Below are 13905 nucleotides of genomic sequence, written 5' to 3'. Positions count from 1 at the left end.
TTTCAAACATCTCAGAAGTCGAACGTTTCAGTTTTAGAATGCCGAAAACCTGGAAGTAAATGCTTCAGTTTTTAACCACTTTTCTGAAGTCAAACATGCTATGCGGCTTCTGTATTGAGTTTTCCGGAAGTAAATGCTTCCAGAAGTAAATGCTTCAGTTTTCAAACGTTTCGGAACTCAAATGGTCTTCCAGAACAGATTACGTTCAAAAACTGAGGTATCACTGTATAGTGTGTACATAGCCTGAGTTGGATGGGTTAATAACTGACCTGGTATAAGGACCCCATCTTGTGTCTATTTCATTCGGTGTCTAGGGCCTAGTTTGTAGCATTAACTGTACAGTGGTGCCCCGCAAGACGAATGCCTTGCAAGACGGAAAACCCGCTAGACGAAAGGGTTTTCTGTTTTGGAGGCGCTTCGCAAAACGAATTTCCTATGGGCTTGCTTTACAAGACGAAAATGTCTTGCGAGTTCCTGCGGGGTTTTTTTCCTCCCCCCCCCTTTTTCTAAGCCGCTTATCTGCTTATCTGCTAAGCCGATAAGCTGCTAAAAGCCGCTAATAGCGCTAATCCGCTAAGCCGTCAATGGGCTTGCTTCGCAAGACGAAAAAACCGCTAGACGAAGAGACTCGCGGAACGGATTAATTTCGTCTTGCGAGGCACCACTGTACTGAGTTTTTATTTTCCTTATAACTGTGCTACATAAAAAGAAGACATTAATAATTACATCTGCATCTGTACTAGAATTGTGCTTAGATGTTCTAATTGTTTTATTGCTTGTGTGTTTGCTGCCCGGGATTCCTTTAGGAGGAAGGCTGATATATGAATTAAATAAATAACAAAATAATTAATATGGTATCACATTGGAATATGAAGTATGCATGTATAACTTGCTCTCCCCCCCCCCCTTCTTAGGAGAAGCTGATAAAATATGCAACGGATAGTGAAACTGTGGAGCCAGTCATTTCCCAGCTGGTGACTGCCCTTCTAATTGGCTGTCAGGATGTGAATTCTCATGCCCGGCTACTTTGTGGAGAATGTTTAGGTGAACTGGGAGCTATAGATCCAGGCAGGCTGGACTTCTCAACAAGCAACAACCAAGGAAAAGGGCTTACATTTGTGGTAAGGAATGCTAATACAGTCATACCTTGGGTTAAATATGCTTCGATTGAGCGCGTTTGAGTTGCGCTCCTTGGCAACCCGGAAGTAACGGAGCGTGTTACTTCCTGGTTTCGCCGCTTGCGCATGCGCAGACGCTCAAAATGACGTCACGCACATGCACAGAAGCGGCAAAAATCAATGTGCGCGTGCGCAGATGTGCCATCGCTAGTTACGTTTACCTCTAGATGCGAACGGGGCTCCTGAACAGATCCCATTCATATCTAGAGGTACCACTGTACCGGCATCTCATGTAGTAGTTATCCTTGTATCAAGACAAGGAGAAATTGGTAGTTGTATAGGGTTGTATGCAATGCTGCTGCTCTGCTCACACAACATACTTCTGAATGAACATTTTTTGTATGTGGCGGTTTCTCACTAAAGGATGAAGGGGGTCCTTTCCCAGCTTCATATTATAGGAAAGGGGGAGCTGCTGTAGTCTGTTACCATCTTTCCTTGCCCCTTCTTGGGCTGCTCTGGGTCGGTAGAGTGATCACTTGTTTTGCTGTTGCCTTTTGCTGAATGCCTTTGCCCCAAGTGTTATGACTCTCATTGAAAGTCACGGTGTGACTTCAGTGACCCTGGAGGATTCCCAGCCCCCATCATTTCTTAATCCCAATTTGAAACTAGATTTTGGTAGTGACCAGGCAGAGGATATCAACAAAGCAGCTCATCTAAGAAATCTTACTGCTTTCCCCTAAGACTGGTGTAGAAGATCCAGATTTTGCTTATGGATTATTCATGGAGTTGACAAGAGCGTTCCTTGCTTATGCTGATAACGTCCGGGCTCAAGATTCTGCATCCTATGCCATTCAGGTAAGGAGGGTTTGTTTGATAAAACAGTATTGACAACTGCCTGTTTACCAAAAGGAAAAAAGGTGCTTAAGATTGATCTGGCCCTTGGAACCAGTAAGGTTTCACCACCCTTTCTTTTATTGGCTTAAGTAGCTTCAGCTGGGAGCTTCGATCCAAATACCAATTGCAGAAAACCTTTGCTTTACAATAATTCCTGTTCAAAATCTGGTTTGCAACTCTCATTTGAAAGCAAACTATGTTATATAAATATAGCCCATCATTTGCCTATATCAGATAACTGCAACATTTTCTTCATTGCTTCAGATGCCTTGTCAATATTTATCTTTTTGCCCAGGCTTCTCCTGGACCCTGTTTTATGTGTTTAAATCTGTTTCATTTGCTTTTATATGCTTTTAGGTTGCGTTTTGTTTTCATGATATATTGCTTGTTTTTTAGAGAGCTGTATGTTTTTTAAAAAAATTGTAACATGATACAAATTCTTTTAAATAAATGAATGTATTAAAATAGTATAAAGATTGCAAATACGGTGGTGAGTGTCGTCTGGAGGAGGAAAAACTTAAAACACGTAGCAGAGTTCCCAAAAAATAACCAGAGGCAATTGTACTTCATCCAGCAGAGCTTTTACTGCTACTGAAGGCAAATGAGCTTAATGGCCACAAATCCAATACATTCAGGACTGGCACAGTCCATAAGATATCCAGTTGCAGCAGACTTAACTTAAACTTAGCTTTTAATAAGACTAAACCTTAACACTATAAAATACAGGACACCACACCAGAACACCAGAAGGGACGCGGATGGGCCTGTGGGTTAAACTACAGAGCCTAGGACTTGCCGATCAGAAGGTCGGCGGTTCAAATCCCTGCGACAGGGTGAGCTCCCGTTGCTCGGTCCCTGCTCCTGCCAACCTAGCAGTTCGAAAGCACGTCGAAGTACAAGTAGATAAATAGGTACCGCTCCAGTGGGAAGGTAAATGGCGTTTCCGTGCACTGCTCTGGTTCGCCAGAAGCGGCTTAGTCATGCTGGCCACATGATCCAGAAGCTGTATGCCAGCTCCCTCAGCCAATAAAGTGAGATGAGCGCCGCAACCCCAGAGTCGGTCACAACTGGACCTTTCCCTTTTACACCAGAACAAAGAGAAAGTGAGTGAAACCCAGGCTCCTCCTGGCCTGACCATAACAGTCAGCATGATCTTGACAGAAAGGATAACAGAACCAGCTTAAACCAGCTGCACTCAGCTTCCCAGAAGGAATAACCCAAACATCAGAATCCTTCTGCCTGTTTCTTTCACATAGAAAGAAACCTTCTAGAACCCTCCTGAACTAATCAGAATAGGCAAAATCTTTACACATCCGATCAATACTTTCTGTGCTAAGAAATGCAAACTAAAAGTGAGAAAGATAATTGGGAATGGTGAAGAGGAGGGGCCACCTGAGGTACAGTCCTGACAGTCAGAGTATGGTTTTGCAGTGATGTCTTAAACTAGACTATTGTGTCTATCATGAATGAGGCAATGGACGTTTTCATTTTCTGTTTCATTGCTTAAGAATAATGTTGAATAGTTTATTCTGTACAGTGCAAATGTACTCATGTAAAACTTGCTCTCTCTCTTTTTAGGAGTTGCTTTCTATCTATGATTGTAGGGAGACAACCACTGACAGCTCAGGAGGCAAGCTTTGGAAAATGTTTCCTGATCATATTCAGGAAATATTGGAACCTCATTTAAGTACACGGTATGTGTGATGGCTACGTCCCAGCCAAGTCTCAGGCTGCTGCTTGAGTACTCACTGCCACCAGATAAGAGATTAATTATTATTTACCAGGCTAACCCTTCTCAGACAACCTCCAAAAAGCCCCCAGGGTCTCTCTGAAGCTTCCTTGGGCAACATAATATTAAAGCTCTAGGCTTGAGAGTGTTTATAATAGGCTGAGAGCACACCAGGTTTATGAAACAAGGAACGAGTTTAATAAGATGAAAAAGACAGTACAGTTGTACCTTGGAAGTTGAATGGAATCCGTTCTGGAAGTCCGTTCAACTTCCAAAACGTTTGAAAACCAAACTGCGGCTTCTGATTCCTGCAGCCAGTCAGAATCCGCGGAAGCCCCGTTGGACGTTCGGCTTCCAAAAATAGTTTGCAAACTGGAGCAGTCACTTCCTAATTTGCGACGTTCGGGAGCCAAAACATTTGGGAACTAATCTGTTTGAAAACCAAGGTACAACTGTGTAAGACAAGCAAATGTTACGGCAAAAGAAAATTGAGGCCCCCAAATTACAAAAATATTCCCTTTGGAGCTAAAAGAAATCAAAATTGGATAAACACGACACACTTGTCAAATGCTTAAGCAGCCCCTAAACTCACCAAATTGCAAGGAGGCCTCTTGTTCCTGGAAGCCTTCCTCCGAAGCTTATCAAAATATCTGCAGATCACATCAGTTTCTCTTTATTTACTCCCACTTGGCCACCCACATGCTTATATAGCTTCCCCATGTCCATTATGTGCCACTGCTCTTGGATTTATCGGCTCAAGGAAGTTTAGAGCTCCTACGTTTACTGCCCTCAGAGAGAGATGTGCAATTAGTCACATGGCGGACACCTATGCCTAGAACATTGTTTTTTCATTGCTCTTTCTTTTCTGTTGAGCTAACACATACCAACAAGCTTTGGACATTTTGTTTACAGATACAAGAGTTACCAGAAGGCTGTAAACTGGACTAAGGTTAAGAAGCCCATTTACTTAAGCAAATTAGGCAAAAATTTTGCAGACTGGTCAGCAACCTGGGCTGGTTACCTTATAACTAAGGTAAGAATAATGAGCACATACCTCAGTTAGATGAACTTTGCAATGTTACCTTGATCTCAGATTTCCAAGAGCTATTCTAAGCCGTGTAATTCTTGTTCCAGGTGCGACATGATCTTGCCAGTAAGGTTTTCAACTGCTGCAGCATTATGATGAAGAACGACTTCAAGGTGACAATCTATCTCCTTCCCCACATTCTTGTCTATGTTCTTTTGGGATGTAATCAGGAGGATCAGCAAGAGGTGAGAGCCCCTTTACCTGTATACTCCTAAAGTACTTGTGATGACCCTGCATATGTGGTTTGCCAATCACTTCCCTTAGTTCCAGGTACAAAGAAAAACAAATTATGACTTTCGTTGTAGGGAGAAAGCTAGCTAGCAACATGCCTAAGAGCAATCTAGAAATTGTGTATCTCAAAGCCATGGTGGAATCCTTGTTGCTGACTGTTTATGACTGTTCTTGATGATAATTGCAGCTTCCTACTACATTTGTCTGATTCTTTTTTTAATTTTTGGCACTCTGCTTTTGAAAAATAATTTGGTGTCTGACTGTACTGTGGCATCCACTCTACACTCAATTCCCCTAGGATACCTGCCTCTGAGAGAGGACCCAAACATGTTGCTGGAAAACAACACATGCTGATTCTAGGTGTGCTTGCATGTGGGTGGAACCCAGAAAATACACACAACCCAAGATTTGAAAAAGGAGATCTTCATTTATGGAATCTGGAGGATAAGAACATATACACCACTAATTTATGTGTGGGAATGCAGAGATATAGATAAAATTGTGGGTGCATGTGACTGTAGTTCTGACACATTCATGACTCTAAGCTGATAATTTGAGATGCACTATGCTAAGAGGAGGAAAAGAAAGAGTTTGGGAGTGTGGCAGATGTCATACAAATTTCCAGAAAGTATAGATTGTTAGCTGTACCTTTTTCTGGTACAAACTGAGCCACTAGGGTGATGCAGATATGGAAGAGCCCTTAAACAGAAGCAGGAGTGGGGTGTTCCATGCTTGAAAACTTCTTTTTCTCCCCACTTCAAACCTGAATTGTCAGTGATCCCTTTCCAACAGAAATCCAACAGAATATGTCTTGTGAATGCAGAGTAAAACCACACAGTGGGGCTCAAATGTTGAACAGATAACATTTCAGATTGCATTATAAAAGGTGATCTGATGGGAAATGTTTTGCTTTGTGTCCTGGGAAGACTAACTAACTACTAATGTTTTGTTTTGTTAACAAGGTGGAGACAGAGAGAAAGGTTATTCACAGTAAACTGTTAACTATGGTTTGCTGTGACATGCAAATGAGGCAAAAACATTAACCAGTCCTGAGTCTCTAAATGTAGTGCCGGTTTTCATAACAGCAGTAAGAATTCCAAGTTTGCTTTTTAATTATACATTGTCCAGGTGTTTGCTGAAATCATGACTGTTCTGAAAAACGACGACCCTTTTGCAAGACAATGTGAAGATAGCGCTTCAGATCTAAGCCACTTAAGCACGCAGACAGTATTCTCCATGCTTGATCATCTAACACATTGGGCTCGGTATAAATCCCAAAGGCTGAGTGCTGAGAAAGCTGCTAGGAAGTCAAATAAGGACCATGCAGAGCTTCAAGGTTAGTAGTTCCCTTGTGTTTCAGTTGTTCTTGCAAAGGTTTTGTTTGTCCATTGAACAGAATTTATACACTATTTGATTGTAGTAAAACCTCTAAGCAAATTACAAAAAAAATCAAAACTGTCAATAAAAACACAGTCAAAAACAATTACAATAAATGTCGAAAGGGATAAAAACGCATCCATGTCTCCATGTCTGGATAGACTTGCCTAAACAAAAATGTTCAGGTGCTGCTACACTGGAAAATTGATAGGCTCCTGATCCTAAGCCATTTACAGGGTTAATTCTAATTATGGCATTTAAAAAAAAACCCTTTTTTTTTCCTCTAGCACCAAATGAGGAATATGGAGAATATCAAAGCGTGGTCCGTTTTCTTGACCTCATCCCTCAGGATACTCTGGCTGCAGCTTCTTTTCGCTCCAAAGCATACACAAGAGCAGTAATGCACTTTGAATCATTCATCATGGAAAAGAAACAAAACATTCAGGAGCACCTTGGATTTCTTCAGGTTTAACTTTCTTGCTATAATGTAAAACAAACTTGAACTTCATTGCTCCCAACTGTTTCTTTCTGTCCATTTTTATACTATGTAATTTTATTTGCTTTGCTTTTGTTTGCTGCGAGTGACCAGTTTTTGGTTTTCCCCCCACCTCCTTTACTCGGTGGCATAAAGTAAAAAAAAAAATACAGCTCACTTGTCTGGTAAGGCAAGCGCTGCTTACTTTTCCTGAGCCTCACCATTTCAGGTAGGCTGTGCCATGTTTGTAGGAAAGACGAGAGCTCCTAATTGGCATGAAATTTAAAGGGAGATTGATTCACATTTGAGTGTGCTGATACAATAAATAGGTTTTATATTAAGAGAAATATAATTCAGTATTTGCAAAAGTACGCTTTGATAAACTGAGAAAACATGAAAAGTCACTTTGGATCGCTTTTCAGAGGAAAAGAGAAGGAGACTTACCAGCATTTTGAGAATTATTAAATAGAATCTTGAACGTATCATGATACCTGTGAAGAAGTAATAATAATAATAATTTATTATTTATACCCCGCCCATCTGACTGGGTTTCCCCAGCCACTCTGGGTGGCTCCCAACAGAACACCAATAACAATAATAAAAAAGCAACAACGTCAAACATTAAAAACTTCCCAAAACAGGGCTGCCTTCAGATGTCTTCTAAAAGTCATATAGTGTTTATTTCCTTGACGTCTTATGGGAGGGCATTCCACAGGGCGGGCGCCACTTCTGAGAAGGCCCTCTGCCTGGTTCCCTGTAACTTCGCTTCTCACAGTGAGGGAACCAGCAGAAGATCTTCAGAGGAGGACCTCAGTGTCTGGGCTGAACGATGGGAGTGGAGACACTCCTTCAGGTATACTGGACCAAGGCCGTTTAGGACTTTAAAGGTCAGCACCAACATTTTGGATTTTGCATGGAAATGTACCATTGAATGCAACCTAGGGAAATTGTTCGCAAAGCTTTTAAGTTGCGGGTTATTTGGCTGGCCAGAATGCTTCCCAATGACGCTTATTTTTTTCCTGTTCACACAAAGAAATTGTATGCAGCTATGCATGAGCCAGATGGCGTAGAAGGAGTGAGTGCAATACGGAAGGCAGAGCCATCCCTCAAAGAACAGATCCTGGAACACGAAAGTATTGGCTTGTTGAGAGATGCCACAGCTTGCTATGACAGGGCAATGCAGATGGAGCCTGACCAGGTAAAGCCTATATGTCTTCCTCATTCCTTTTGGCTTCCTCCACCTGTACAGCTACAGATGAGGAAAAACAATAATAAGCAATGCAGTTGCATCTGATTTAGTATGTATCCTAGAGAATGACACAATGGGCATACAGTGGTACCTCGGGTTACATACGCTTCAGGTTACATACGCTTCAGGTTACATACTCCGCTAACCCAGAAATAGTGCTTCAGGTTAAGAACTTTGCTTCAGGATAAGAACAGAAATCGTGCTCCAGTGGCATGGCGGCAGCAGGAGGTCCCATTAGCTAAAGTAGTGCTTCAGGTTAAGAACAGTTTCAGGTTAAGAACGGACCTCCGGAATGAATTAAGTACTTAACCCAAGGTACCACTGTATATTATGTAGCTTTGTTTGTCACTGGAGAACCATAGTAAAAATCAAGTCAATGCTTAGCTCCTTTACCTTTTTCGGCATCCAAGCCTAAATTTGTAGCCATTGTAAACTAACTACAACAATCATGCATTCTTCCCTTTTTCTCCTGTCTCCACTTGCTCTAATGTCTCCCTTATGCAGTTCCCTGGACGGAAGCCTCTTGAGCCAGGGAATCTATAACTTCATTCTTTGTAAAGAGAAACGTGTGGGGTTGTGGCTAGGAAGTCCTAGATTTAAATTGAACCATGTAATTCACTAGGTGATGTTGGGCCAGTCACTCTCTCAGCATAACTTGCCTCCTCAGGTTGGCTCTGAGGATAAAAAAAGGAATGGGGACCATGTTTGCTTGCTTCAGCTCCAGGAGAGATACAAATGTGGTTTTTCTTTCCTCACTTCTAGATAATTCATTATCACGGTGTGGTGAAGTCTATGTTAGGTCTTGGTCAGTTGTCTACTGTAATCACTCAAGTGAATGGAGTACTTGCAAAGAGGTAATATGACTGATATGTTCTTTGTTAAAAAATATAAAGTATGTTCCGTTGCTCAAATGATGGAAAGCTTTATATGCTAACCTTTAAGGGTCTGGTGCAGATACAATGCTAGTTATCTGAAATACTCATTCTCTTCCCACCTTTTTACTGTTGTTTCCCTCAAACGTGGATTTAGTATTTGCCAACCTACTTTAGTGAATGCAAACCAGACCCTGAAGTAAGTTAAGAAATCTCACATGGCTAAGGTTCTAGAGAACCATCCATATCTCTGCACAGTATTACATGGGGAATAGTCTGTGAGTCATTCAGGGGGCAATGTCTGGTGTGTGCATCTAGTTTGCCAGGAGGGAGACTTGTTCTTGCCGCTCCCACTGTCTTCCCAGAAATGCCTTTTTGAGAAATGTGTTCCTGACCAAGTATCTAGTACCTTGGATTCTGAACCCCTTGGTACTCGGACGTTTTGGCTCCCAAACACGGCAAACCCGAAAGTGAGTGTTCCGGTTTGCGAACATTCTTTGGAACCAGAACATCTGACGGGGCTTCTGCAGCTTCTGATTGGCCGCAGGCCGTGCTTTGGTTTCCGAACGTTTTGGAAGTCGAACGGACTTCCGGAACAGATGCCGTTCAACTTCCAAGGTAAGACTGTATCCCATTTCCTAGGAGAAAATAGAAGAAGGGTACCATGCCTCTGCCCATAAACAAAAGAAGAATGGGAACTGTGGGGTTGCATGCTCCTCCCCTCCTTTGATGCTACTGACTCTTCCCAGCCATAATCAGGATTCCCTCTTAACCAAGATACAAGGCTGTTTCCATAGATAGGAGGGAGCTTTCATTAGCAGCAATTCAGGTTAATGCTGGCGAAACCACTGTTAAAGAACTGCAGGGGAAGACTTAAAAGCCATTAGGACACAAGTTAGAGTCCTATTGGATCAGACCGGAAGCTCATCTTATTGAGCAGCCTGTTCTCATGATGTCTGATGGAAACCAGATGTCTGATGGAAACCCACAACCTTCCCATCAGCAGAAGGACAATTGGATTCAATTCCTATAGAAAAGAATCACACAAAGGAGCAGCTTGAATAATATTCTCTCTCTCTCTCTCTCTCTCTCTCTCTCTCTCTGTGTGTGTGTGTGTGTGTGTGTGTGTGTGTGTGTCTTTCTCTGTATTCCGTGTACTGACCTAAGTTTGTTTTTTACCTTCCTAGGCCTGAATGGACTTCTGAATTAAACATGTACAGAGTGGAGGCAGCCTGGAAACTGACACAGTGGGATTCTCTGGAAAATTACATAGCTGCAGGTAGCTATTTAGAACAAATGCCAAGATGGTATTTATTAGGCTGATGCTGGATAAATTTTTAATTTAAGCAAATATCACATCTACAGTAAAATAATAATCTGTATTGTGTTGCTGCTGGATTACATTGAAATGAAAAAGTGCTTTTTACTTTCTTTCTTTTAGATGAAAAGTCAAATACATGGAGTGTTAGGCTTGGACAGCTGTTACTCTCGGCCAAAAAGAAAGATGCTGCCCGGTTCTATGAAACTTTGAAAGTTGTTCGAGCGGAGCAGATAGTTCCTCTTTCGGCAGCGAGTTTTGAAAGGGGGTCATATCAGCGAGGTTACGAATATATTATCAGGTGCAGCTTCCTTTTTGCATGTTCAGTGTCTCGAAGCATCAGATACTAGTTTAGCGTTTTATTTCGTGCACTGGGAGACATTTTTTTGCTGAAACCATAATGCACATTTTTGACAGTGCTCATTTGGGATAACTAGGCTTTTTCTTACCCATCTTGTTCCTGCTTCAGGCAATAATTCCAACACAGAAAATTTACCCGTGAATTAAAAAAACCATATTGGAGCCATGGCTATGGTCAAAAGGAGAGGTAGCTGACCTGGTGTCCTCCAGATGTTGCTTGTACTACAACTCACATCGGCTCCAGCTAGCCTGGGCAGTGGCTGGGGAAGATGGAAGTTGCAACTTTTTTTCTTTTTTTGAATCCTTTCACTTTTATCATAACTTTCTGGAGAAGAGGACAGGATATGAGATTTCTCGTGAGATTGCACTAGTTTTTAGGCATCTTCCGTACACTACAGCTGTGGCAGGGGGAGCAAAGTGTTAGCAGGATTGTTCCATTTGGTATCCTGATGATAAATTCACATTGTGTATTTTGAGCATTCAGTGTGCTTTGAATACATTATCTTGGTAACCCTCTGGGGTGGATTAATAGTATTAGTCCTTCCATCCCCATCTGCTTTACAGGGACACAGAGAAAGAGGCTTTGCATAGAACCATCTAGTGTAGGAGTTGAGAAACTGTGCCCCTCCAGATGTTGTTGGACTACAGATCCCAGCATTCCTGACCATTGTTCATGCTGGTTTAGACTGATGGGAGTTGTAATCCATGAACATCTGGAAGGCCACAGGTTCCCCGACCCTGATACAGAGATCATCTAGATCTGAGATTTGTATCTGGTAATCCCAGGTTGCTTGTGCTAGGTCTTCCGGGTCATTTCAGGATGTCCAAAAGTGTATCAATAGTTCTCTTGTGCATAGAGGAGACTATGGATACCACTGCCAGAAGGGGTTCGTGTTAAGATTACTGAGGGGATTGTTCATGCAGACAGTGAAACAGAATGAAAATACATGGCACCGTGTTGCTTATCAAGCTGATTTTGTTTTGTTTAACCGCAGGCTACACATGTTGTGTGAGTTGGAGCACAGCATTGGATCAATACTTCAGCAACCTGATAGTGATTATGGTAAAGATTCTCTGAACTGGTGTGCTCGCATAGAAATGACGCAGAACTCATACAGGGCGAAAGAGCCCATCCTGGCACTTAGACGGGCTTTGCTCAGCCTCACTAAAAGGTGAGACCAGGCTTATTTTGTGTGCTTTCTATCCTGAAACTTGGCTAAAATTGATTGAAATGTCATAATTAAACAAAAGAAGCCCACTACCAATTCCTTCTAAAACACATAAGCATATCTGTGGAAAGAAGCTTGGGTGTGTCCGAGGTGTGGCTATTTCATTTAAGCTTTGCAACTACATATGAAGTGAAAATTAAGCTTCATGGTTGAGCGAGGATTAGAACCTTAAGTCTGTTACACCAAATTAGGCCGTAATTTTTCAGTATGTCCTGAGTCTACTGATCCTAAGTAAGATATATTTATTCACATTACTTGTAATACAGATATTTGTGTTCCTAACTAGACCTAGAGGCAGCTTTGCAGGGTGAGAATGATCCAGAGTGTCTTAATGTTGGAGCTATCAAAGATAATGTCATGTTGCAAGTCATCATGTAGACAGTACTATGTAGTAGGTAGAACTCTGATGAATAGGATGACTCATAGGGGAAGGAACCAAAGCTTTATTTTAAACCAGTAGCTTGAATGAGGCTTGATAGCTAACAGGTAGCATGAACAATCGTCTTTTAAGACTGGCCAAATTTGTGGAACTGCTTTTAGACTCGGCATCTTTTGTACCTATTGAACACCTTTCACAAGCAGTTCCTTAGATATATATTTTTTAAAACTTAGTTTATATTTTTACAGAAAGGGTTACAGTGAGCAGATGGGAGAATGTTGGCTCCAAAGCGCTCGAGTCGCCCGGAAAGCGGGTCATCACCAAACAGCATATAACGCCCTCCTCAACGCTGGTGAATCCAAGTTATCTGAGCTATATGTAGAAAGAGCAAAGTGGCTGTGGTCCAAGGTAAGGAAGTTAAATAGAATAAAGCCTGGTGTCATGACACTAAGATTGGACTCTTCTTTGTCAGGGGGTGAGGCTGGGGATTCAGAAAAGGTGAGGGAATTGCCCATGAGGCCAGCCCCAGATGGATATATTACACCAGAAGTACATCCATAAGTCTGTTGTGCCAGTGGTCCACAGTGGTTGTGATGTCATTGTCTGACTCCAGCTCAGAAGCTCACAGCCTCCTCCACTCCATCAGAGCTGTTGCCTGCTAAAGCAGACTGATCTTCTTTTAAAATGAAGAATCTCCTCTTTCCAGAGATGGAGCCAGCTGCTGAAATGCAGCTGCATCCTTATTTAAGGTTCAGCCGAGGATGGTTGCTGCTGAAGCAGTGTTCAAACTCTGCCACTGAAGCCTCACCTTCATACAGTTGAAGACAATCCCTCCAAGCAAGAGTGTATTCCTCCATGCATAAATGCGTGGAGCAAACAGAACATTTTATAGAAAGGTGTACAAGTTGGAAATCAATAAGTGAGGCTTCTTCTATATGTGAATTTATGGGCACATATCTGTAACTCTCTGGGTCATGATTTATTTACAGGCTTCCCGCTTTGTAAAATTCGGAAAATGAATGCTAACTTATTGATAATGGTTTATCTTTTTTAGGGGGACGCTCATCAAGGTCTTATCATTCTTCAGAAGGGGGTTGACTTATGTTTTCCAGATAACCAAGTACCACCTGATACTAAAAGTAAACTTATTCATGGGCAAGCCCTGTTGCTGGTGGGAAGATTTATGGAAGAAACGGCCAACTTTGAGAGTAATGCCGTAATGAAAAAATATAAGGTAAGCACTAAACGTAGAGGAATTACGTGATACAGTGGTACCTCGGGTTACAGATGCTTCGGGTTACAGACGCTTCAGGTTACAGACTCTGCTAACCCAGAAATAGTACGTCAGCTTAAGAACTTTGCTTCAGGATGAGAACAGAAAGCATGCGGCGGCAGCACAGGGCCCCATTAGCTAAAGTGGTACCTCAGGTTAAGAACAGTTTCAGGTTAAGAACAGACCTCCAGAACGAATTAAGTTCTTAACCCAAGGTACCACTGTATATTGTAACATGTAAAGATGTAATAAAGGCGTGTTGAATTATATTGTATTGCTTTTCAGTTATTTGTGTATTTTTTCTAACTTGTACA

The 13905-nt window shown here is 41.9% G+C and overlaps 1 protein-coding gene across 1 annotated transcript in view; it reads left to right on the top strand.

The window, feature by feature from the left end:
• ATR (ATR checkpoint kinase) overlaps nucleotides 1-13905 on the top strand; it is a 45687-nt gene that overhangs the window by 23623 nt on the left and 8159 nt on the right. Inside the window, exons 22-35 of the mRNA XM_081862059.1 lie at nucleotides 915-1121; nucleotides 1860-1973; nucleotides 3591-3706; nucleotides 4654-4774; nucleotides 4876-5013; nucleotides 6188-6395; nucleotides 6724-6902; nucleotides 7945-8109; nucleotides 8923-9014; nucleotides 10220-10311; nucleotides 10474-10651; nucleotides 11706-11882; nucleotides 12567-12726; nucleotides 13373-13552. Coding sequence (XP_081718185.1) covers nucleotides 915-1121; nucleotides 1860-1973; nucleotides 3591-3706; nucleotides 4654-4774; nucleotides 4876-5013; nucleotides 6188-6395; nucleotides 6724-6902; nucleotides 7945-8109; nucleotides 8923-9014; nucleotides 10220-10311; nucleotides 10474-10651; nucleotides 11706-11882; nucleotides 12567-12726; nucleotides 13373-13552 — 2127 coding nt within the window. The remainder of the gene's footprint in view (nucleotides 1-914; nucleotides 1122-1859; nucleotides 1974-3590; nucleotides 3707-4653; nucleotides 4775-4875; nucleotides 5014-6187; nucleotides 6396-6723; nucleotides 6903-7944; nucleotides 8110-8922; nucleotides 9015-10219; nucleotides 10312-10473; nucleotides 10652-11705; nucleotides 11883-12566; nucleotides 12727-13372; nucleotides 13553-13905) is intronic.

Source organism: Podarcis erhardii (assembly GCF_964252035.2).
Source record: "Podarcis erhardii genome assembly, chromosome: 5".
In the NCBI taxonomy this organism is placed as follows: domain Eukaryota; kingdom Metazoa; phylum Chordata; class Lepidosauria; order Squamata; family Lacertidae; genus Podarcis; species Podarcis erhardii.
This window is presented reverse-complemented; position numbering and strand designations above follow the sequence as displayed.